General features: G+C 40.5%; 1 protein-coding gene across 4 annotated transcripts; it reads right to left on the minus strand.

The window, feature by feature from the left end:
- Nucleotides 1-222: 222 nt before the first annotated feature.
- pcdh10a (protocadherin 10a) lies at nucleotides 223-27,118 on the minus strand. 4 transcript variants are annotated; one of them, XM_077524943.1, is made up of 5 exons: nucleotides 24,031-27,118; nucleotides 22,874-22,932; nucleotides 22,198-22,304; nucleotides 4,420-4,580; nucleotides 223-1,644 (listed from the first exon to the last, which is right to left on the minus strand). In XM_077524943.1, exons 1-5 carry the CDS (start codon nucleotides 26,575-26,577, stop codon nucleotides 1,591-1,593), a joined length of 2,928 nt encoding a protein of 975 aa, XP_077381069.1. In that variant the 5' UTR covers nucleotides 26,578-27,118; the 3' UTR covers nucleotides 223-1,590. The 4 variants fall into 4 exon arrangements, with proteins under 4 accessions (XP_077381069.1, XP_077381067.1, XP_077381066.1 ...); XM_077524941.1 differs by having other exon boundaries at nucleotides 4,197-4,580; XM_077524944.1 differs by lacking the exon at nucleotides 223-1,644 and adding an exon at nucleotides 4,211-4,357.

The raw sequence follows: 27,118 nt of genomic DNA on the forward strand, positions 1-27,118 counted from the left end.
ATAGCCTTTTTTTTTTTAGGTCATAGGAAAATAGAGCAAAACCATTGCGATTACATCTTTAAAGTCCACAAGATTCGTCAGGGATAACTCGGTGTCTTATGAAAATTCAAGCACTAAAAATAACAGCGTAAAGGAGGAAAGGTGTTCTGTGTTAAAAGAAAGAAAAGAGCAGGTTTCCCAGTGGACTTCTGGCAAATTATTCCCGACAAAACACACATTAGAGAACTTCAATGACACGGTTTATTTATAACTTGACCTGTGTGTATGCGTATGTGTGTATGTATGTGTATTTGTGAGCATATGATTGTAAAATCTTTGAAATATAGCTCAGTAATAATAGCCTCTCCCCCTTCCTGTACATGAGCATATACTGAGTTAAAAATACACAGGCGACCAAGATCTTGGTGACATGGTGAAAATAACAATCAAATAAAAAAAGTCAACCAATCGTTGGTTGCCGTGAATGGGGTTTGCTTTCCACCTTTCCGGTCAGAACAATGTTCCATTTTCTAGCACTTGGAATTCTTGATTGAATGAGGTGTACAAACCAATGGTTACACAGTTTTCGGGAAAACAAAACTTTTCCTTTGTATATAGTTATATATAGTTATATATGTATAGATTTATATTCATTTAAACGCTTTTTAAAATAGCACAGTAAACACTTTTCACACATGATAAAAACCACTGAATGTGTCTGATTGTTTATGTATAGGCCGAGGGCATTAAAAGAATCACATCCTTGTAATTCACCACTTCACTTCCATTAATCATCACTAGTTCAGAAGTCAGAACATTCTCGCAATACCAAAAATGACCTTTCCGCTCCTTTTCTGTCGTAAAAAGTCATCCGGAAGAGGACTGGACCTCTACGTTGCTGTTTGCGTCCCTATGTTGTAATATGTACGCATCTATATTTCTCCACACGTGAACCACAAAGAAAGAACCGAAACGAAAAAGTTATATAAAGTCAGTCAAAAACGGAAACACAATTTGTAGTCAGTTCTCTGCGTACTTTTTTTTTTTTTTTTTCTGTGCCATCAAATACCTGAAAAGCACCTGCTGGTCCTCTTTCTCACACTGCACTGTACTGTATGCCACTCATTATTTATATCCATATAGTCTTTGTACAGTTGGCTCACTGGTGACCACAGAAATAGCTAAAGGGCTCCACGTGACGTTGGTCCAAGTTGATAACGCTTCATGGATGTAAACAGGCACACAACAACTCTTCAGAGTCCAAACCAAATGTGGGGGTGAGCAGGTCCTTCATGGTCTGCTGTATTCCTGTTTCACGACTTCATTTCCCCTTGCCGATAAGTTTAAAATCTTCACAATGTCAAAAGAGAGCCCAGATCTCAGTCCTGCTGAGAGGAATAAGGCCGTGGAATGCTCCCCAGAAACTGAAAGGTTGACAGCTACTCAGAATTTAATTCTCCGTGCCTCTTTCTGGCAACCAAAGAGAGGCTTTGTTCTAGTTTGCCATCCGAGAAAATGGCGTTCATCCAGAGTTGTTGTTGTCCAGCTTTCTGTTTATTTAGTCTTAGTTTGAGGTCTCTATCATCAGTGTTGTTGGTCTGTTACTGAACTTCACGCTGTCTCTGACAGGTCCACATGGAACGAGCTAGCAAATCCTCTTGCGGGCTGCAAGACAGAGAACAGTCATTAAGACAAATGACACTATTTCCCATGTGGCTTTTTAGTAACGGCTCCAAATACAGCTCGATGAAGGATACATGCCACGGAGGACTTCCTGTGAAGTTATTTATACACCATAAAAGTGCCTCCACAGTGTGCAATACTAAACCTAAGGAATGGGATTTAAACAAGCGGGGAAGATTAATATTTAGGATTAAAAAAAAAAAGTACAGTGGAACCTCAATTTACAAAATTAATTCATTCTGTGACCCCGTTTATAACTCAAAACGCATAAATTGTGGGATGTTCCCATTGAAATAAACGCAGTAAAAACAATGCAATTAATCCATTCCATGTTGGTTATTGTTTTTTTCATGTTTCCAGGACGGGCTGTGTCTGTCAATTCAATTTCATTGCTCCGTACTCCTGTGCATGTGCGATGACAAATAAAGCACTCCATATCATTCCTTCATATATGTATACACAAAATACCCGGTACCTTGTTCGGTTTGTTTTGTGCTCACAATTTTCGTTTCAGTTTGCTATGCGGTGAACTTTAGAAAAATTAATTCTATCTTGGATTTAAAAGTGATTCTATACACAGAATGAATTGCTATTATTAATACTGTTACATTATCATTATTCGAATTGCTGCATACAGTATAATGGCAGGCATAGCAAATAACTACTCTTCAATTGGATAACCAAAGGTAAAACCAACCTGTGCATCCATCTGTTGCCAAGTCATGGTTCCCTGCAAATATATTAGCTTTGTGTTGAACTATACAAGCCCAGATTTTACACTAAGTACATTGGTGACTAAATTGAATTATTTCAGTATACATACTTTGTACTTTTGTTTGCTGGTTTACCATGAAGGTTTTCTTATACAAAATATGTGCCTTGGTTCCACAGGGGTGGCATAATTAATTGATATCTAATATGGAAAGTGTGATGATTATGTGCATTGTTACTTTACTGGATGCATGAATGAGCTCATCTCATGCTTGAACATATTATAGTCAATTAAATAGCACAAGCACAGCAGTGATCCGTCCGTTCATCCATGCTGAGATAGTTCACATAAAAAACATGTAGGTAACTATAGGCAGATTTTCTGCAAAAAAAATGTGCCTAACTTGAAAAGTTCAGAAAAAGGATCGTTCGTAACTCGAGGTTCCACCGTAGACAATGCTATAATTGTGCCATTAAGTATTTATAAGGATCGATATGGATTGATCGATAAAGAATTATATATGGTTTCATAATAAGAGGACATTTCTATCACCACAACCAAAAAGGAAACTACTTTAGCATAGCATTAACCTTGTTTTTACACCCTGCTGAACAACACAACCTATGTTGTGCCAGAACGAAGCCTGTTTATTTGAAAAGACCAAAATCATAGAGAAATCACAAATCAAATGTGCACTGTATAAAGTATTGTTTCATATTACACATGTATCATCACCCTGTGAGGCAGAATTGATGAACAACCCGCTATATTTAAAGCAGGCCACCTAAAGGCTAAATACCAATGATTAGTTTTTTTTTCCACACAAATTGTTGTATAGGAGAGAAATTGCTTGGCACAGTTTGCCAGGTCAAAAACAATCCTTTACCTGAGAGACAGCCCCCAGTCAGCATGCAGTTTCATGGAGGATGGTGGTATGTATGCGAGCCACTTGATTGGAAATGACCTCTCCACTGAGTGTGTATATCGAATCCATTCTCTACTCTTAGAGCTAATAGATTATTCATGCTATGTGGGAGCTCGGAAATGATTTGTTATCGTCTGCTAATGAATGCTGTAGAACTCTTTGCAGCTGGAAATTCCCTTTTATGTTCCAACTGATATCAATACGATGCGGCTCAACTTTCCGAGCTGAAGATATTTGAGTGTTGTTTGTCAGCGTTGCTTGCTACACAAAGGAAACGTTGTTTTCCACAATCGAGTGGAATGACCACTTCTTTCCGTGGATTCCAAATCACGTGTCCAGTGTGGTTTTCTTCAAGTTTCAAACATTAAACAGCATTCTGGTGAAAGTGTGAGGTGATGAAACAAATAAAAACATGAGGTGAGCTTGATGTAGATGACCTTTACTTATATGAGCATCAGATAAAAAAAAAAAAAAGATAGCTTGGCAAAGGATTTTACAGGTGGAATTTACAGAGGGTGGGAGGGAGACAAATGGGCCACAGCAGATTCATTGTGTGAGAGTCCAATTCTTTTTCTTATTATTTTTTGTTTATTAGTATTTTGTTAAGCCACATACTTACAGACAGCATTTAAAATTAGTAGGAAAGTCTTATTTCGTAGATTTAGGAGAAAAGCGGGGTAAGCAATAATGGATCGCATTTTACATTTGACAAAAATGATCAATTACAAGAGAACAATACAACAAACTAAAGTTGTTAAAGCTCCTTAAAAACAGGAGAATTAAAAGTTTATAGTCCAGATCAGAAAAAGAGGCATATTCGGCACCCCCTCCTTTAAAATCTGTACTGCACCTGACCAAAGTCAAAGGGTCCGAGGGATTTTTCATACTGATACTCACAGAAAAAAGTGGATTTGTACGGAAGGGTCCCCCTATCATATTCTTTCCTCTCTAGCGTGCTGGAGCTGTACTGCTGCTGTTGCGGATGGAGGTGATGGTGAAGGCTGTTGTGTGACTGTGACCTTTGACCATCCTTGCCAAAGGTGAAGAATGACCTATCGCTGGACGGAGCGGTGGACGATGTCAAGGCGACTTGGTCGGAGAGGTTGACAGAGGAGGGTACCTCAGTGTCGGGCAGTGTAGCATCCATTCCGGGGACATGGAGGTTGCTGCGGTAGTCTGGCCCCTGGCGTCCATCGGACGGGACGAAGGATGGCATCCAGCAGCGGTCCGAGTGGCCCAGGGCCTTGCACTCCTCCGTGCAGTTGGAGAACAGATCAGCACCTGCAGTCAGGTCAGCAAAAATACAAAGAGAAGATTGTAAGCACAATGGGGACGAAATGGGAAAATGCAGTAAGAGAGGATGCCAAATAATAGGGGACAAGCAAGAAGACCGGGTTTCGCAAATTATGAATCATTCATGTTGCAGGAACAAAAAGTGCGTGAAAACTATTCATCAAAGAGACAACGTCAACACTGATGAAACAAATAGTTTGTTTTCCTCTCACCCCCATTCATTCTCTATGAAATGTGCAATCAAAGTGAGGCAGTATTTAAAAAACATGACATCCCCCAGCCCCAAGCACCACCATCTTAAAGCGCTGCCACACGAACACAAAAACTACAATTATCACAAGAAATGTGACATTAAAAGCAACAAAGTATTCGCTTGATTGCCAAATTACACTTCAATGTCAATCATCCCTATACAAGCAGACAGTCTGTAATTGACACAGGGTTACTGTAAAAAACAAAACATCCACATAAAAAAGATTATATTAACATGGAAATGATATAATAGAAGAAGAGGCATGAAAGGGATCCAAGTTATGTTAATTACACTCTCTTAGAGAGAATAAAGACAGGAGGGTGGTGGGATAAGTGTATGAGCGAGATTATAAAGGGGGGGAAATGAGCAAAAAGAAACATGAACAGAGTCATCATAATAATTACACCCTGCAGCCAATTTTCTCCTGTGCAGATTGGATTTGTGTTTCTTCATGTTTTCCCCTGTAGCTGGTGAAATGTGGGAACGCAATGGAATGGTGTGATCAAAGACGGAGACAGGAGGTTGAGGGCTTACATCAGGGAGGATGATGGCAAAGGGATAGCGAGAAAAAGAAAAGGGGACAATTACGACTCCTCCGTCCCCACCCCGAGGCCAAAATGGCTTACCAATCAAAGAGCCTGCAGTTGGAGAATTGGACCCTTGTGAACAATGTGAGTTGTGGCATCTACTATACCGTATTATTATCCACAGTGCAGGTGTACCTAATGTTTTGACTAGCTTGTACATAGACAACTAAAAACTACTTACACAATAAGATCCATGCAAAGTATTCCAAATGTATAGGCAGGAACACATTTATTCATCACAATGCAATTAAATAAAACAATACTATAAATTACCATTTATTGTATAAATGTTTTCCGTTTTTTTGCTTTCCTCTTTAGCTTTTCTCTAGCTAGGAGAGAAAAAACAAATCTCAAAATATCTGACCATCTTACTGTGAATTATATTTACCCACCAAGTGCAAAGAAAGTGGGGCATGTCATAAATGTACCTTGTCAAATTTTCTATTTCACATATGTTTGCTTTGACAGGATAATACTACTCGTCTGTGCTGTGAACCTATCACAACAATTTGATCTCCCTTAAACAGGTCGCATGGCTCGAAATAAATGAATACGAAGAGACGGGGAAAGCACTGTAACAATTCAGGATCGTTGTGCTTGTGCCCAATCCTCTCTCACTATCTGCTTGTCTGTTTACTGTGTGATGTGACTGTGGGTGTTTGCATTCGCCGTAAAGTTTTCTTTGTATCTTTGTGTTTTTGGAACGTATACTTACGTTGTTCACCTTCAAAATGTTATGATTGGGTTTTAGCTTTGGTCATGGGGTCATTGAATTATGTCCTTGTATTATGTTGTCCATTATGATGATGAGGTATTTGTCAGTCTTATTTTGAATTGTCATTTTTATTCTGTAGTTGCTATACAGTTACTATGTCCCTTATGATGATAATCTTTGAAGATGATGTATTAGCAGCCACTTTTAGTTTGTCTAGTCGTATGCAACTATACAGTTACTATACCCCTTATGATGATGTTTGATGATGTATTCACCACTTTTAGTTCTCTAGTCTTATGCAGTTACTATGCCCCTTATGATGGTAATATTGTCATTTGCTATGCAGTTGCTATGGCCCTGTAATAGTCATTCTAAAGCCCAATTCACACTTGCTGCGGTGCGGTTTCCGCAAGCGTTCAAATTTACGGACGCCGTATGCGTATTTTCATGAAGCTGAAGAAATTACATGATCCGGACAGGAAGTCAGGCGCCTCGCATCAAGGTAAATGCGGTATATTTCAAAATAAAACCGTTTGCAAACTCGTTTTTTTTGGGGGGGGAGGGAAGCTAGCTATAGCATGACATGAGTTGGACATTTAAGACAAAAAATGAGCTCAGAATAAATTAAACATAACAAAATGACACTATTTAAACACAAAACATACTTACCCGTGGTAAAATAGCCATGGTAGAAGTCCCAGAAATAATGTCCAAAAACCATATTGATGTGACAACAGGTAAGCATGGCTATTGTTTACAAAATAGGACTCAATATACACGGTTGAACTCAACTCTCCAGCGTGAACCCTCCGTGCTCTTGTGGTCTGCAGATTTCCGGACAAGCAATGCACGTGGTGTGAATTGCACTCCTTGCAGAAGTCGTGCGGAAGCCGTACGGAAAACGCACACTGTGAATTGTGCTTTAGTTAGTCTAGTCCCTCTTATTTGTTTTAGTATAGGTCTCTATTCTGTCATGCAGAATTGTACATTGCCCTAGCAAGGTTACTGAACGACACTTTTCAGTCAGTACGTTGATTTTTTTTCCCCCAACACGATAGGGTTTCCTAAGCCCTACTCTTCCATGCTGTTTCTGTATTTTTGTATAAAAGAGTAAGACTCTCTGTTTCCCAACTCCCGTCACAAAAAAATTACAAAAGGCACTAGCAAATTGTTCCTTTTGAACAATAAATGATAACTAAAGCTGGGTGCACACATACTGATAACGAGACTCAATTTGAGCAATTTCCTCTCTTCTGATCAAAGTCAGCAAACGCGCAATTGTTTGGATGTCTGTAAAAGACTATCTTGACTAATTTTCCCATGGTGTTGAGAATAATTTTTCGGCCAACGCTGTAATACTTCAGAAATACAGACGCAATTGTTTCTGTTGAGTGTTTGTATAACATGTCTCCTAAGTCATTCACAACAATGGGCATGACTGATTGAGTGTGTCTGAAAAAGTTCCAGAACTGGTGTCAAAAAATATAAATTTCAAATCCAAACTACAAATTTCTCCCTTTCGAAGTAATTCACTTGACGTCTAAAATACTTTCTCAGCCTTCATGCACTCCTGCAAGAATTCTTCAAGGATCTTCTGCAGCGCCGTCATCACGGCCATCTTGATGTCGTCCATGCGCGTTGTCATGGTGAAGCAGCCGTGAGTATTCCTTTCACAACTCTTGCATCTTCTTGTGCACTGAATGAAGCTGCAGGAGTTTTTTGATGACATGCTGGTTGATCATCTGGCAGCATTGGAAAGCCCATAGTTTGAAGTTTTAAATATATCATTGGTCACACCAGTCCTGGAACTTGTCTGACACACCTCGTAGTTGGACACAAACTGTAAGTTAGTCATGGTTCTTTTATTTCTTCTTCTATTACTACTCTTCTTGCCTGTATTTTATGACAGTATGGATAGCCTGTTGTTTCTCAATATGACATACATGTGGTTTAGGTGACTGGTTATCGATCTATACAGACTAATCAACGGTGTACCCCATCTCGTGTCCAAACATCAGCTTTGATAAGCTCCATCTCACCTTTGATCATGAATGGGCCACGGGGTTTAATTAATTCATTAATTAAATGAATGAATGAATTAATTAATTAATTAATTAACCATCCAAGTTTTGTTTTTTAATTACAACCCAAGTAACGTCTAACATGACAAAAAAAAAAAAAAAGAACATAACGGTGACATTTCAATTTGAGGTTGGCTTTAATTTAATATTAAATTACTCATCTTGCAATTATCTTATCAAATTCCAACTATAAATGTCATGGATGCTCGTGTAACGCTGGTCATAGCTGCGGCTGGCTGTCGTGTTCGTGTGCACTGTTGTGTATGTAATAATGCTGCTGCTGTAATTCAGGACACGGGGAGCAAGGCAGGCCATGCGACCGCAGTGACCATGAAGTCAGATGAGACACGAGGCTCCCAGACAATCAACAGCGTGGGCCAAACAGAAGCGGGAGTCACAGATTTCCAGGGCACAAAAACAGCAAAGCTGCAGGAGCCATAAGGAACTGAAAGAAGGGCCGCAGAAAACACAGATGGAGAGGGCAAGGGCCAAAAACAGACAGGGGGGACACCGCAGATGGAACAGGAAGAGTGGCTAAATACATACAGAAGTGGCGAGTTTACATTCTAGTAGATACACTTTTATTGGTTATTTAATAATTTGATTACAAATATTCAAATAATACTGTTTTATATTACGATGTTTTTATCCCCATTACACAAATGATTCGGGGATGAAAATTCACATTTGCAGGACATGATTTTCATCATTGCAATCAGGGTTGCCACAAACAATTATTTTGTTAGTCGACTGTCACCAACGGAAGTCGTGATTTGTCAACAAATCGCATCATATGTAAATCACGGCATATTGCACCAGCAAACAGCTGCTCATAATTACCTTATAAATTTAAAATACATATGTAAGAAAGACTATTAGGATGGTACATTCAACTTGTATTAAACTTTGCAGCTTGTAGCAGCAAAAACAAAATTACAAACCAACACAAGTGTTTATTTTAGTTTTCTTTAACCTATATCTGAAAAGTTTTTCTTTGCTTAACGTATCCATCCATTTTCTTAACCGCTTACTCCTCACAAGGGTCGCGGGGGGTGCTGGAGCCTATCCCAGCCGGTTTCGGGCAGTCCATTCACAGGCTTAACGAGTATGAATAATTTAAATGTAGTAAAGTGATTTACACAATCAAAATGAGATCTGTACCTGAAGTGGGAAAAAAATGAAATAAAATCCTTTAAGAGCTTTAATATACAGTATATTTTTAGCACTATAACAGTAGATTGTAATGAACTGGGTAATGTGTTTTACTGTTATGTGTTGGCATTGAGGGCTTGTGGTAAATAGGTGATGTTGTGTTACTTTGAGTGCTGCTATTTATAAGTTCATATATGCAACACTCCATTTGTGTTTACGACCGTAAGTGTTGTCTTTTGGTTGTTAATAAATGTGATTTCACTGACGAAAGCCTCCGTAATCCAGAGCAGACGCTACAATATGTTAGCGTACCAAACAGGATGTTGTTGCCTTTCATCAAACATACATGGTAACCAGTGTGCGCTAATGCTAGCTCCCAGGCACAACTTTGCCGAAGTAGAAATGAAATCAGGCATTTTAAGATGGTCATGACAGTATTACCCATAATGTTTTTGTTTACATCACGGATTTCCCAGATTACCACAACAAACAAACAAAGCACCAAATAAATAAATACACCAACAAATGACAATGAAGTTAACAATTTTCATTATATAAGCTTTACACGATATCACGAATCGTGAAAATCCATCTTTAACTGACATAATTTGAAGTGCATAGAAAAAAAAAGTCATCAAAAATTCCTGATAAACAAGAAATAAAACATGTAATGTCTTATGCTGCATTCGAGGATGGTCGGAAGTCGGACATATCCGAGTTGGTTTTTCCCAGTTCCGACCTGAAAGCGTTTGAGGCGGAAGTAAACAACAAAAATAGTGGTAAATTGTTTTTTTAGTTTGGTTCTTGAAACTCATTTTTGACCTCCAGCAAATTTACCTTCTCGCAATTTTGCTGTATTAATTGTTTTTATCTTATTTCATAAGAATTCCATACAGTTCAGTAGTTCACCGTATAATGTCATGCCGGATATAGCGGCATACTGTCACGTATGTTGTGTTACTTGAAGTTATGTCGAATATTTATGAATGAAGAAAGCTATCTAGTTTTATACTCAAGTAAATTTTGTTTTAGCATTCATGGTCTGTGTTTTCAAAGGAGGAACCATTGTAGAGTGATGTCACTTGTAGTGTGTCGGTGAACTTGGGTCCTTCTTTTTTCTGAATTCGCAAGTGTAATTTCTGAGTTCAAGGGGGCGTTCCCGTACACACTTCCTGGTTTGAACTCGGAAAAGTCTGACTTCCGATCATCCTCGAATGCAGCCTTATTTCATGGAGTCGATCAATTACGTTGTGATGGATCGGGCAAATTAAGATATTACAGCCGATCACCGATTTTGCATAAAATAAATATCGTCCGATTCCGATCGAGTAGATCAGATCAGTGTAAAGTCTGATTAATTATTATTATCCATCCACCCATTGTGAACCGCTTTCTCCTCACAAGGATCATGGGGGGTGCTGGAGCCTATCCCAAGTCGCTATGGGCAGTAGGCGGGGTACACCGCAGTTATTATTATTATTAACCCTTTAACACAGCTACTGCAAAAAATCTACGCATCGGCAATTAATTCAACGTCTGGCCTTTAGCCTTTTAATGATTTGTTGACATCTGCCTGTGCCGACCTGGGGCAATCTAATCTTCCGTGGGCCATTGTGCAGATAATTGGCTGACAGTCACAATGCTCATTCATCTTAAAGTATATCAGTTTTAATCAAATCAAAGGCAACAATGGAGTATTGTAGTCTGGAGACGATGAGTAAACATAGTGTGCAAAGACTCGGCAACCTTTGCCTGTCGGCTTGCTCTTAACCAACAGCGACATCAACACATATGTTTGCAAACACACAGGCTTAAAAGTACTCTTATGCCAAGTTATGTAAATGCTTGGAAGCAAACAGACAGACAGGCCATGTGCGCATGACACCCAGTGGCTGTTGATCCTCATGAAGCACCTTCACTTCCTCGGGCAGGAAGCAAACAACAACCAAAACAGTGAGTGGCAATGACAGTCCCTGCCAACAGCGCTCTCCCTCAACATGACCTCATCCGGCAGGCAAACACACACACACACAAGCATGCAAACTTGAACACGTGCAAGGGGGTAAACAATGCTACACAATGCAAAGACAATCTACTTTCTAATAAGCCATCAGCACATTTCCCCCCCGACTTTTTTGTTTTTCATTACATCGCCGCGCGTTTCCGAAATCCCATGTTGGAGTGATTTGACTAATTGTGCTGCCTGACATACAATCAGCAAGTGGGAGCCGAAGGAAATGAGGAAAAACAAATCCTGAGGAAAAAGATGAGCCACATGTTTGGATGCACTGTGTGGGTACAAAGATTAGACCCTCTCAATCCCCCCCCCACCACCCGTGCCCTGCATTCACCTCGCTGTTCCAGACTTCTCTCTTCTTTGGTGTCATTGTTCGTCTTAAAAATAAAAATAACACCCGCGGAAGATGTCGTCTTCTAGCTATGCTATATATATATATTTTTTTTTAATAAATATATATATATATATTCTTCTTTGTTCCAGAGAGAATACAGGCATGCCAATATTTGGACAGCAGCTGAAGACATCAGGGGAGTAGAGAAGCTTCCTTGCACGAACTGCCCAGCGATGAGTAAGCCACAGACCTCCCAGGGCAAAAACACAGCAAGATGGCTGCCACTCTACTCAGCAATGACAGACAGAGAAATGTTGTGAGTCTCGCAGAGGCAGCTACTAAATGTTTTGATGGAGAGCCGAGATGGCTGCTTGCCCATGCGCTGCCTGCTTGATTAATATCCCGCCGTACCGTACGGGCTCTGGGTGACCACTGGTTATTGATCTCCGGTTTGTGTTGTTTGGATGCAACGAGATGCGCTGGATACTTTTTAATGAAATCAATGCAACTTTCACGAAGTTGTCACACCTCCTGTTGTTGCAAAGTACAAATTATCTTGCTAATTATTTTTTTTAATGGCAACCCATCCATCTGTTTTCTAGACTGCTGGTCCTCGTTCGGGTCGGGGTGACCTGGGTCCAGATGACTTTTGTTTCATATAAATGAAAGCATTAAATGCGATGCAAAAAAATTTTTATCCTAAAAGGATACCCAAGTGCCCCCTTTATTTGGAAAAAAAAATCTCAAACAAACAAAATATTTAGGGATGGGAATAAAAGTCGGTTCGGTCGACCACAAATACTGGTCGGCACAAAAATGCATGTGTCGAAGCTCTTTTAATAATAAAAAAAAACAAAAAAAAACTTATTTGTGGCACCAGGAAGTTAACGGAAGGCCCGGAACCAATATTTTCCGTTCCGCATGAACACTTACTGCTGACGGACTCCGATTGACCACTACTAACTAAGACACTTCCTAGGGTTCTTTTTTAGGTCTCTTTAGACTGAAAAGGGTGAAAATTAACATTTCTACATGTCTTATGTTTGGAACAAAATAATCCGCGTCAAAATTGCTAAATAAATAAAAGATCTTTAATGAATTTATTGCCGCCTGCCAGACACACGTAAGAAGGCGGGTGGGCCTACGTGCATCAGCAACAGGAAGTCGGTATCTACTACTGTTAATCATAGAGCAAGATTCTTCCAGCTACGGCGAGTTTTTTTCTTTCTCACTCCTCCAAGTAGAGTGCAGGCGAGGCCATTCAGCATTTGCCATAAGTAAGGACTATTATACTCCAGTTTTACGCCACCAAATGTGCAAAAAGCAAGTCAAATTGACACAATGCAATTAACAATAGACGGAACTTCGGAAGGAAGTTTGCGCGGACGTTGGCGGTAGAAACAAACTTAATTCGGATGTTTATGGATTTGAATGGGAGGGACCCAAGGGTGTCGGCACGGGGTCTTGAAGCATAACGTAAGTTATTTGAAAAACATTTCTGTGCGTGTGCAGTACCGTTAGTATGCTGCATCAATGGCCATTGTAGGCTTCGGCAACTCAATATGTTTGAACGAGACAAGCAAATACGTCAGGCTTAGTAAACATATGTTGAAGATAAAGCACTATTTTAGTGCATTAATATTGTGATCAAATTGGATTTTTCATTATGTTGGACTATGAAGTGATTTTCCAATAAAGGACAATGAGTAAGTGATTCAAGTTTATTCAAGGATAGTGCTAATCGTGATTGTTAATCGTTTAGCATAGGCTAATTTTGTTCGTTTGTGTGTGTATATATATATATATATATATATATATATATATATATATATATATATATATATATATATATATATATACTGTATATATATATATATATATTAGTGCTGTCAAACGATTACAATTTTTAATCTGATTAATCACAATTTTTAATTTGGATTAATCACGATTAATCAGCTAAATTACTTGTGTATTCGCGTAATATAAAATAAATACAAAATACTGTAATATTTTGACATTAACACATTTTATTATCTGAATGTCATTTGCAAACATTGATTAAATGCATGTGTGTATTGCTCAAAACGTAACAGCATCATATCAATTGGGTGCAATTCGGCAATTATTAATTAATTAAACGCAAATTACTTTTGTTTTATCTAAAGTCCCGTCGGGGTGTTTTTTCAAGTGAAATTTACCACCGAGCACAACAACTAGAGTCACCCCACTCATTTTGGAACAACAGGCGTAGGAAGTGCCGTGCATTGACCTAAAGACTGACCTGCGGTTACGTTCAAGGCTTAAGTGCGGTAAAAAAATTATTTTTTTTTAAATAGCGCGATCAATATGCGTTAATACGTTAATGCTACATTTTTCTGTGATTAATTAATCTATTGATGCTTTAACTTTGACAGCCCTAACATATATATATATATATATATATATATATATATATATATATATATATATATATATATATATATATATATGTAAGGTGCCAAACTGAGAATATGCAGCAACTGTAGTTTTAAGTTATAATATCACCATTCACCACTAGACGACAGACATGTCTTATGTTACGGTCTATACTCCAATATAGGCCTAATACGTTTTTTTTTTTTTTCTTTCTTCCTCCAGATTTGCACGACGAACATAATATTCAATAACATTAAAAATATAAAAATATTGAGTGAGATGATGTTGATGAAAAAATGCATACAATGCACTCTTGCACTTGAACTTACAGTTTTGTGTTTTTTTTTTTTTTTTTTCAAGCCCTTAGCGCTGGGAAAAAATACATCTATTTTGATGTTTGATTCAAACACGTTAGAATACTGGTTTAGATAGTGGCTTTTTTAATACATGCATTTAAAAAATGTATTGTGAAAAATAAAATACGTATGGCATTTTTGTCATAAATCTGGTTAGTGCGTGGTCACTGAGTCGCACTAATGAACAATTGTGGCCCCCGAGTAGCAATGAATTGCAAAATTGTGGCTCTCTCCAACATTTAAGTTGCCCATCCCTGTGTGATATTCTTCTCTATATTCTCTGAGCAAAGGTGGTTCCTAACCCAGCTTTGCTAAATGCCTTTGACAGATCAGTGACAAGGAAACATGATGCCAGCTACTAATTCATAATCATCAATCTCATACACTCTTGCCACAGTGATTTAATTGCCCCATTTATCATGGCATTTGTTATCACGAAAATGTCATGATGACGATAATTTTTGTTCTCCCCACCGTCTCACAGATCTCAGCATCCGTGTCTGAGATGCCTTTTTTTTTGTGTGCTTGTTCACTCAATTTCCCATTAGGGAGACAAGGGAAATAATGCAGACCGCCGTATTTGAATAAAACAACCTGAATGAGGGTGTGGGCTAGATAAGGGTGTGGCAGTCAATCACTCGCGCTTCGGATCCTGACACAGCAGTGTTTCACTCCAGACAGTCTGCTTTCAGGAAAGCTATTTGCACACTTTTTAAAAGCATCTGGAGATAACCTCACAGGCACAATCCCTTTGATTTAAAACAACATCAGGAGCCTTATTTTCTAAAGTGTCAAAAGGGTGGCTGTGCAGTTAACAAATGCAGGTGTGGTTGATGATATGCCAACTGCAGATGGTTTTCGCTTGATTTTAAATATTCAGAGATGCACCAAAAGGGACATAGTGATGCGCGGTCCTGTGAGGACAACCTGCCTCTAAACCCCCTTTGATAATTGCTATGCAAAGGCTTCAGAAATGAATTACTGCTCAGCCAAGTGTTGCGGAGATCCAACGTGTGGAGGAAACAGAATGAAGGGTGAGACTCTGCCGCACATGTGCGTCACATAGCTGTTTGGAGGCGTACACGCTGGCAAATTTGCTTAAGCAGACAAATTCTGGAGAAATACACAAAACTGATGTGAGGTCTATGCTGATTTTAGCTCAGGGTTATTCAGTGCAGTTCTCTTCTAGGAAATATGCACTCAGCACAAACGCGTGCTAGCCAACACATACTGCCCACATTAGACAAGGAGACGTAATTGTATACAGTACTGATGTTAACTGAGTAAAAAAAAGACACATCCAGCACTTTAGAAAAATAGATCCATATAAGGTCAAGAAGCAATATGCAGTGGAAAACTGCATAGTTACGGTTAAGCATTTTTTGTTTTTTACCTGTCCTCACTTTCACATAAAAAAACTGTCTATGAAATGTCTGAAATGTTAATATATTGAAGTATCTCTTTATTTGAAACAACAATAGTTACAGTCAGCTAAGCACATGCAAAAAAATTTAAAAAATAAATACAAAACTAGCTGTCCACTCAACCAAACTTGCGTTGTGTAGGATATAAGACTCACAAATCTAACATTTTAAGGTAGTATCTCATTATTTGTATAATAAACACCATTAGTTGTAACCAAAACCAATCAAACTAGTTATCTGCTCAACCAAACTACAGTTCAGCCAAACTTCACGGGCCAACGGCTGTTTGCGTTGTAGGTGAACGATTCGCTTACCCACACTTGTTCATCCCATCACAAATTGAACAGCGGCCATGTTAGATTTGTGATTGACAGTCAGCAGAAGAAGAATACTGGACATGTCTGCTATAAACAAGGTCACCAGTGGAATCCATAAGAAAAACACAGCAGAACATCACGAAACTGAGGTCCAACTGCCATTTTGTGTCGTTCCAGTGTGGATCCGGGTCAGTAAACACCAAAGTTACAACTGCAGCAGCGTACTTGTAGGTTGCTATATCAATATCTATAGGCCGGCCCAGGAGCGTTGTCACTGCTGCACTTTGCTGTGCAATCAAATTATCATTATTTGACACCCGACTGCACCGCTGGAATAATTCATCATCAGAATTGGCGATGTGTGCGTGTAAATGGACGGTCATTTTTGTCAAAAATGTTTATAAGCATCTGCAATGTAATTAAATGTTTTGGCGTAACACTTCGATGTATAGCTGTGGTTGAACTATAAATATAGGCAATTATAATCCCTTTTGGGGAGCATTAATCATTGGCGGTCCGTTCGATCCCTATCCCTGATGAATAGCAGTGGGCCACTGTATACCCCTGGCAGAGTGCCAATAGCTATGACTACAAAATACATTTCTTTTGAGATTCATGCTACCCATTAATACTGACATAGCAGTTGAGAAACTACGAAAACAAACATAAAAAGTTGCTTACAATATGTGTCATATATAATGCCTACATGGAAGCATACAAAACTGCAATAATAATTGTATAGTGCATAGATTGCATGTTTAGGTCCTTAACATATAGCTTTTTGGTTCAAATTTAGTTGAGTTAGACATTAAACCAGGGCTGTCCAAACTTTTTCATTTGAGGGCCACATACAGAAAATCAGAATGATGCAAGGGCCACGTAATGTTATGAACAGAAATTGTGTTTAGTCCTCAAAAAATTGTACAAATAATTTATTTGTGCTTTAGCATATTTAGAAAAATGCCACAGTACATAAACCAATTTATTTGTAATATGGCAGTAGCGTTATTATAGTTTTTTTTATTTAGTTTTTATTTTTGGTTTGAGTTTTGTTTTTTTTTAAATTCAGTTAGTTTTAATTAGTTTTCAGGGTGGTTCTGTTAGTTGTTATTAATTTTAGTTCTTTAATTAGTTTTAGTTTTTTTTTTTTATGTGTATTACTTGTGCGCAATATTTAAAAAAAAAACCAGGGGCGCAACGTCTGAAGGTGCTTTTCTATTGGTTGCTGTGAGATGATGTCACTTCTATGTGACATACTTTCAAATGTCATTATTCTGGTTTAGATCAAAATAAATCTACTGAAAATTACATTTCAAGTCATCCGCAAAGTCTCATGCATTAAATGAATTACCAAAGACTAAAACGAAGGAAATTTTTGCTGTAATTATAGTTACATTTAGTTCGTTTTGTAAACATAAAATGTAATTTCAGTTAGTTTTCGTTCTTTAAAAAGCATTTTCGTTTTTTTTATTATTATTATTATTTCGTTAAGCAAATTGTTTTTTTGAATTTTAGTTTGAGTTATTTTGTTAGTTTTTGGTAACTAAAATAACCTTTAATAGCACTTGTATTAAAATGAAATGTATTATAAATATTTGAACTGCGTCAAATGCCATTTTTAGCATATGTCGCGGGCCACTGAAAAATGGACGGCGGGCCGCAAATGGCCCCCGGGCCATAGTTTGGACACCACTGCATTAAACGCTCAGAACAAAATTGCTTATTATTGAATCATTCACTCACTAAAAAAGGACAAGACAAGAAGTTTTTTTTTTGTACTTGTTTTGCAGACAACTTCTGTCCAAAATCCAAAATAACTACTTGTCTAGAAAAGAAAAGTCAAATTTTACTGCTGTATATTTTAAAATTATATATATATATTATCCATCCATCCATCCATTTTCTTGACCGCTTATTCCTCACAAGGGTCGCGGGGGGTGCTGGCGCCTATCTCAGCTGGCTCTGGGCAGTAGGCGGGTGACACCCTGGACTGGTTGCCAGCCAATCACAGGGCACACAGAGACGAACAACCATCCACACTCACACGCACACCTAGGGACAATTCGGAGCGCCCAATTAACCTGCCATGCATGTCTTTGGAATGTGGGAGGAGACCGGAGTACCCACGCGGGCACGGGGAGAACATGCAAACTCCACCCAGGAAGGTCCGAGCCTGGACTCGAACCGGAGACCTCAGAACTGGGAAGCGGACGTGCTAACCACTCGACTACCGTGCCGCCATATATATATTATATTACAGTATATTACAGCACACATGAAACAAAAAAGAAAACCTTATACTTCACTGTTCTTGTATTGGCGTGTTTGCCCACTAGCGCACATTGATTATTGAAGTTTGAGGAAATTGATTTCACACATTCGAAAATACCAAAAATGTGCTATTACCTCCCATGGAGTGCTCATCTGTTCACTTAAAAATCCAACACAAGCACACACAAAAAAAGTGTTGGTTTATGATATAAAATATAAAGTAAAGAAACAGTGCAGTGCCAAACCGGAGCCGAGGATCCAAGTTATTCTTTAAAGCTTGGTTCTTTTTAATTACCATGCTACATTCCATGCAAAATAGATGATAAAGCCATCTTCCTAATCAGCAGTGAATAATCACATCACGAATAAGATGCCATAAAACATTACCAATGCTATCTCATGCCTTTTCTGAAGTTCTTTCTTCTGCTTTATTGAGTAGAACTGCTGACAGTCGTATAAAGAGTCAAATATTTAAATCTCAACCGCTGCCTTTCTGATTTACACAGTGTGACCTTCCTCAAGTGTTTGATAAGCAAGAGCAGAGAGTTCCACTATCAGTTGCATGTAGATAGCTTTCTGTTTTGCCTCAGGTGATAAATTATGTCAAATGCCACAGAGCCTGATGACTCCCGTTCACTGTCCAAGAAAACAGATCCAAAGAAGTCTCGTTGATATTCCCAGCACTGATCCGATATTTGGCAGACTCCGGTCTAGACGGAGGTCTTATATGAGATGTGTGGAGGGAGGCCTCAAAGGAAAAGGGCAATTCAATATGAAATGTGATTTTCCATTGCTCCTCTTTTTGTCTGACTCCACTTGGATCAATAAACAGGTACAAATGTAATCGAATGTTTGCATAAACAAGATGATTGTTATGGTAAACTGTATCTACAAAAAAAGGGACTTTTCAACACTGCAAACTAAAGAATAATGATGTGGCAGCAACTAAATTGAATAGAAATAGGCTTATCGATTTTATAAACAATATAAATATTCCTCATGTTCTGTAATATCATGCAAGAAGTACGTGAGTGTACTTTTATGGGTACATTGATTTCTATGTCAAGAATATTTCATCTACTTCCACATCTTTGGAAATTTCTGGTGTGTTGTTGGCTCAAAAAAGGTAGATTTGTGGCATTTATAAGAACTTTACCACACGCTATTGGAGAGAAGCTGGTCTGCTTCCCGACCCAAACGACGCCCACCCCTCCATGACATTTGTCCCCTTTTACTACGAATGGGTGAGCACCGATAGCAGGTATCGTGGTGCCGGTACCACCCTTGGCTGGTGGTTGATATCAGTATCGGTAGTCCTCTAGAAATTAGAAATCAGAAGAATAGAAAATTGCCATTCATGTCATGTAATTTTAAGGAAAATGCTATATTTGAATATATATTTTAAATTATTTGGGTTAATCTTGTTTGGGGGGGTTAGGTTATATACGAGTGGTATCTGTATTTGGCGTCGGTGACTAACTCAAGAGTTGAGTACGCACACTGGTATCAGTCTGAAAAAAAAAGAGCTATCGAACATCCCTGCCATTTAAATTTCATTACTTCAGTGTAGGCAGAGGTACAGATATAGACTGTAAATTCTTACAGTGGTGATTGGCTGACTCGTAAAAACGTGGAATGCAACAATTCATACAGCCGATTGAAATGCATCTCATTATGTCACTGTTAGCTTCTGTGCCTTTCCCTTTCACTTGAGTGAATTTATTGATTAATGCCACAAAAGAACTGCAGGCCTAACACTTCCTCCCTGTGAGTTGCTGTCCTTTCAGTGCCACTCAGCGGAAACAGCAGTGAGGAGACAAGAGGAACGTGGGAATGCAAAGAAAAGTTTTGCCAAATACGTCTGTCTTTTCACCTTCAAGACAAGGGGTGTCCAAACTTTTTCATTTGAGAGCCACATAGATAAAATACCTTACCTTTAATTTATTAACTCATTTGCTCCCAAAAACATAGAAATACGTTCTATTTTAAATGTTGTAAGTGTCCCAAAGACGTATTTATGCGTTGTTGTTGTTTTTTTTTATTTATGCTAAAGCATGCAGAAGGCTTTGATGCAGACTCAACTGCAAAGAACGGTTGAAGAAATGATAGTTATTACACAAACGGCCAGCAGGTGGCAGCAGATTAAAGGAGATATCAACCACGACCATATTGAAAAAAAAGCTAAATTACTCACAATTCTAAATAGATTTGTGAACAACGATGAAACTTAGCAATATTCTAATGCTCATTGCTGCAAAATGAAAACAGATAGAAATATCCTTTTTTTCCTGATGAAAGAAGAGACTAATCTTTCTTTTGGTAGATTCCATGTTTTTGTAGCAATAGAACACAATATTCTGCGGGCCTTGCAAAATCAGCCAAAATCCAGTAAAACAGCTGGGAGCAAAGGGGGTTGCTTCAATGAAAATTGCTGGGAGTAAATGAGTTAAACATGCTAAAATCAGTCAATCAATTAATTATACATTGTTTACATTTTCTAGTTATTTTGCAAAAAACTTCTACATATCAGCTTTCTGTTAAAGGGGATAAGTAAAATAATGTGATACTTTTCAAGAGTTTGGGGTGGTCAAGGGCCCAGCATGATTCAAGTTTAGATACGCCACTGTACTGAACAGGAACATAATTCCATCTCCACAATCAGAAACAAAACAAGAGCAAACTAGAAAGTTGACCATTTTTAAAACAGTTACCAGAGCTTGGAAATAATCGATATGAGAGCAGAAAATGGAAGAAACAAATTTCGAAATTGAAAAACTGAATTGTATTTATTTAAATCAGAGAAATTATACGATATAAGAAACGATACGGTATTATCACGATATGAAGGTCATAATACGATAATTATCAGGACATGGTGGGGAGGTTGATCATACAAAATAAGGTCACAATATTGTAAAAAAACAAAAAAAAATAGCTCATACTAAAAAACACACAATATTGTGCTTTTGTACATTGCAGCAACGAAAAATATAAAAATATAAATATATATAAAATACATAACTATAACATATATAAAAAAAATACTGAGGCACCTAAGCACACATTGAATATCTACACATATTGATTCGGTTCACAAGCATATTATGTCCCCCTTCATCTGACCATTAGCATGGATTTTAAACATAGAAGGGCCAAATCATGCCTTGTGAAAATTAAAGTGCACTAAAAAACTAGCCACCAAAGGGCGCTAGAACTACACAAATTGAAATCAAAATAACTTTTTTTTTAACAGATGTACTGCTTTTAATATCGTGACATGACGAAGACGATGTATTGTGGCAGTTTTAATATCGTGATATGACGATATTGCTGTTATGGTTACATCTCTAGTTGTCACACGCGTAAAGTCTCTGTCAGTCATTCAACGAATAGTTAAACAAAAAAAACAACAACTCAAGATTAGCCTCTACAATGTCACTTTTAGTATATGCCGCAGGCCACTGAAAAATGGATGGTGGATCGCAAATGGCCCCTAGGCCATTGTTTGGACACCTCTATCCATGAAATACCTTTTGGTTCTGGTCATGGAAGCCAGTTATCATCACACAGCCATGAGAGTCTTAGTTATAAAAAACGACAAATTCTGCTCAATTCACCACATCCCAAGCAAACACATTATTCGGAAAGATCTTCCCAGCGTGATTATGATTAGAAGAACTCACCGGCAGAGTGTCCCCGGTTCGTGGCATCGTGGTCACTGTCGCCTTGCTCGCTATCACCGTGACCACTGTCTTTCGAGCTCACGATGTCTGCTTCTTGGAAGGCCGAACTGCAGGAGAGAGGCACAATCCAGCTGGTCACAGATGTACAGGAGAACCGAACTAATTCATGGGTAGAGGCGAGGGTCAAGCTGGGAGGGGGATTAAATGAAAGGCCAGGAGAGAGCGTGTGACAGAGAGCGAGCGAGCGAGCGAGTGAACGACAAGAGAATCAGAACCCGCCAACGCATAACTGCATTAATACCGTCACGGCGGCCATCACGATTCTAAATTGGATGTTACACATGGTATGTAATGAAATCCAGTCTTAGCGCTTTAATAGGCACCGCTCTGCCAGTTATGGGACTGGTGCCAAATTGAAGAGCTGCATTACGGACACATTGGGAACCATGTAGCCTCTCAGAGCCACAATTAATGATGCAGAATCCACAAGACTAATACTGATGGGTGTAATATTCACTTTTATAGATCTGTGAATAGACTCGGGTTCCCTTTGGCCAGCTGGATGTTAGCGGTCCTCAGGTAGTGAATGGTTTGATGCTTTGCCTTGCTCAGCACATTGCTACGATCAGGATGTGTGTATGTGTGCAAGACAGACAGAATGTCTGCTTTTCACTACCTGTTAACGCGTCTTGGTCTGTCCACCAGGTAGCTGAGTTCCGTGCGTTGGTGTTTATTCTGGAAAACCCATAAAAACAAAAGCAGGTCATCACAACTAAAAATAGACACACAGGTGAATAAATACATCTCGAAACACAAGTGACCACAAATGCATACATTCGAGTAGCTAGTTAAAAACTATTTATGCGGTGGCACAAGCAGCGAATACTGAACGCATCCACTTGCACGCACGCATCCACTTAATGACGGGGTGAGAAGAGAGCAGCGGAGAGTGGGTTAGGAGGCGATTGAATGTGTAAATGATTGAGCCAGCCTACGCTGGGACTGAACAACCTTTGTTCACGCTGCTGCCACGCTGGGTCGTGCAGAGAATACTTAAAGCGCGGCAAAGGCAAGACTGTGACTGGCTGTCTGGCAAAGGTCCAGCCACACCGCAATCAACAGAAAAAGCTTCAAGTCCTCCGAGCTCGCCGCTGCAAAACGAACAGGCTGAGCGCAAAATGGGGCCACCATCTCACTTATCTCCTTTCGTCTAATGTTTGCCGGCTCAATATATTTTGGTCGTCGAAGTATATATAGTGCATGAATCATTCTTTGGAGAAAAGGGGACATAATTAGGACTATCTAGGATGGCTTCTGCACAGCGAGTGTGGGTCTCGGCTATTTTTTATGCAAACATTCTAATAAATGACATTTCCTGGTAGTGCAATTTCCATGAATAAAATTGACTGTGAAGATGATTTGTACCACATATTAACTTGAAATGGTCTTGCAATTACACCATGCATACACAATGCACAGTCTCTGTGCACTTTAAGTCAAATTAAACCTATCAAAGCAAATAAAAATAGTATTTTAAATACAAAATATACTTTGATTCACAGTATCAACAAAGAAAAATTTAGAGTGACAGGAAAAATACTCAAATGAGCTCCGTCTGCTTTATCTGATGAGTGAATAAAAAAAAACGAAAGAGCCACATGAGATTTCATGTCCAATCACCATTAGGCATAACAATGATTAAAGGCCAAAGAGCAACACAGTCAATACAATTTCCATCTTTTGAAAGGTTTGGTTTGACTTGAATGGAAACATGAAACATAATGTTAAATGTAAACACTCTAACATGCCTGGTTTGTTTATCAGGATTCTTACCTCACTGGAAAGAATACTGCCGTTGGATATGATATCTGGTTGTTGATCGCTGTAACCAGTAACTAAGGCGCCACACGGGTTGGTGTGGTCCGTATCGTTGCTTCGTGAGGGGCTGCATGGTTTCAGGAACATCAGATCAGTTTTGGCAGATTCCGGTGTCAGACACACTTGGTAGCAGTAGGAGTTCTGGTTCTGGTGGTGGTGGGAGCCAAATCCGCCTCCCACGCTCCCCACTCCCGACTCCTCCACGGGCACCTGGCCCACGGGCCCGACACCAGATGTCACATTGGTACTCTGGACCAACATGATGTCGGACTTACTCAGCTTCTTCTGCTTGCGGCCTCGAGCGTGCCTGCTGCAACAGGAGCCGCAACACATGCAACAGTCGCCGGCCAGCAGGCAGGTGTACAGGTTGAGTTTCTTGTCCTTTTGGCAACGCACGGCCAAGACGATCATCGCCAGCAGGAAGATGAAGGACACGGAGCCGAGGGCGATGATGAGAATGAGCGTCAGGTCAAGGGAGGTCTCCTTCGCCTTGGAGGCAGAGCCACGATCCCCGCTGCGACCTTCCACCACACTGTCCACTAATATCACGCTCACGGTGGCTGAGGATGAGAGGGGGGGCTGCCCGTGGTCCCTCACTTCTATTAGCAGGTCATAATGGCCCTGAGAGTCCCGCTTGTGAGCGACCCGGCGGGCGGTCCTCAGCTCGCCAGTCCTCCAGTCCATGCGGAACATGCCCATCTCGTTGCCCCGCAGGATGCTGTAGGACAGCCGCGCGTTCTCGCCATCGTCGGCGTCCATGGCCACCACGCGAGTCACAAGGTAGCCGGGCTCGGCGGTGCGCGGCAGGGGCTCCTTAACCGTGCCGTTTTTGCCAATAGGGGCTATGACAGTTGGCGCGTTGTCGTTTTGGTCCACTATGACGACGTTCACAGTGGCATTGGAGAAGAGCTCAGGTGTTCCCGTGTCCTTCGCCTGGACCATGAAGCTGAAGTCTTTGAGCTGCTCGTAATCGAACGAGCGCAGTGCGTAAAGGTAACCTGTCTCCTGATTTATGGAAACATAAGTGTCCACAGACATGCCCTGTATGTCACACTCCAATATGGAGTAAGTAATAAGAGCGTTCTGTCCAATATCAGGGTCTAAAGCGCTCACGGCGTGAATGAAAGCCCCAGGCACATTATTCTCAGTCACATACACGTCATAAACCACCTGCGTAAAACGGGGCGCGTTGTCATTCTCGTCAGAGACGTGCACTTTTATGGACTTGCTGGTGGCAAGTGCGGGCTGACCCTTATCTTTGGCCACCACTGTGATGGTGTACGACTCTGTCGTCTCTCGGTCCAGCGGGCCGTCCGTCACGATGGTGTAGTAGTTTTTAAAAGACGACTTGAGCTTGAAAGGGACATCTCCCAGGATCTCGCAGCTCATTAAACCGTTCTCGCCCGAGTCCCGATCCGAGACGCTGAAAAGTGCGATCACGGTGCCCGGGGCGTCCTGCTCGCTCACGGACTCGGTCACGGTGCTGAAGCCGATCTCTGGGCTGTTATCGTTCACGTCCACGAGCTTCACCAGCACTTTGCAATGAGCGGGGACCGCGTTGGCCCCCAAATCTTTTGCCTGCACGTAAATCTGGTGCGTGCTGCTCTCCTCGTAGTCCACCTCGCCGGCCACCTCGATCCTGCCTGTCCTGGCATCGATGCTGAATAAGTCTTTAATCCGCGGGGTATTGTGGTTGCTGAATGAATAAATAATTTCCCCGTTTTGCCCCTCGTCGACGTCAGTGGCGTTGAGCTGAATGACTTGGGTGCCCACGGGGGAATTTTCCCGCAAGTTAACAGTGTAGACGGACTGGTCAAAAGTGGGCGCGTTGTCGTTCGAGTCGAGAACTTTGACGACCAGGAGCGCGGTTCCGGTGCGCTGCGGGTTGCCTCCGTCCACAGCGGTGAGCACGTAGCGGTGCACGGCTTGCTGCTCCCTGTCCAGAGGCTTCTCCAGCACGAGCTCGGCGAACCTGTTCCCGTCACTTTGAGTCTGCACGTCCAGGTAAAAATTGTTATTATTAGTGATGGCGTATGTGCTGAGAGCGTTTGCGCCCACGTCCGGGTCGAAGGCGTTCTCCACTGGGAAGCGCGTCCCGGGGATGGCGCTCTCGGATATCTCCACCGAAATGTCCGCCTCGGGAAATCTGGGTGGATTGTCGTTGATATCCATCACTTCAATCTCGACGCGAAAGAGTTCCAAAGGGTTCTCCAAAAACACCTCCAGGTGCAGTAGGCACGGGATGGTCTGCTTGCAGATTTCTTCCCGGTCAATTTTCTCCCTCACCACAAGCGCGCCGTTTTCTAAGTTCATGTCCAGGTAGGGCGTCCGTGAACTAGGCACAGTCTGGAAGCGGCGAGCGGAAAGTTTGGTAATGTCCAGCCCCAAATCCTCCGCGATATTTCCAACCACGGTCCCGGGCTCCTGCTCCTCTGCCACCGAGTAGCGCAGCTGCGAGAGCGCTCCATCCAGGATGGACAGCAGAAAAAGCAACCGAATCATGTCTGCTTTGTCCCTCCAAGTGCACTTCAAGAAAATAAATAATTAAAAAAAAAGTTGTTTAAAAAAAAAAAAAAGGTTACTCCTCACTTTTTACAAGCAGCGCGCATTCCCAAATGATCTGCCTGCGAAAAGGCAGTGAGATTAAAAGAAAGGGGGGAAAAAAAGGTTGTGCAATTCCTCTCCTTTGATTCGAGTGGTGTAACATTTAGTCGTTTGAGCGATGTGAAGCACAGCCATCTGATCCGAGCGCCTCCGTTTTAATCAATTCGGCACCGCGCGGCTGTGAGTTTTGGCGTCAGGCTGGAGCCAGGGTGCGGAGAGCCAACACTTCCTGTGCGCAGAAACACACTGACCCCAAAAAGTCACAACAAAACAGGCAATTACTGGCTGCTAGAGGGGAGGGGGGTGAGGGAGAGGAAAAAAAATAATCTGCAATTTCTACATGAAGACTGGAGAACAAGCAGTGCGCTTCCCCCCCTCTCTCAACCTCGCTGTAATCAGTGTGTCCGTGCGCTCAAAGCGGATGATGTTCTCGGCTCGG

Source organism: Festucalex cinctus, chromosome 6 (assembly GCF_051991245.1).
Source record: "Festucalex cinctus isolate MCC-2025b chromosome 6, RoL_Fcin_1.0, whole genome shotgun sequence".
Classification (NCBI taxonomy): domain Eukaryota; kingdom Metazoa; phylum Chordata; class Actinopteri; order Syngnathiformes; family Syngnathidae; genus Festucalex; species Festucalex cinctus.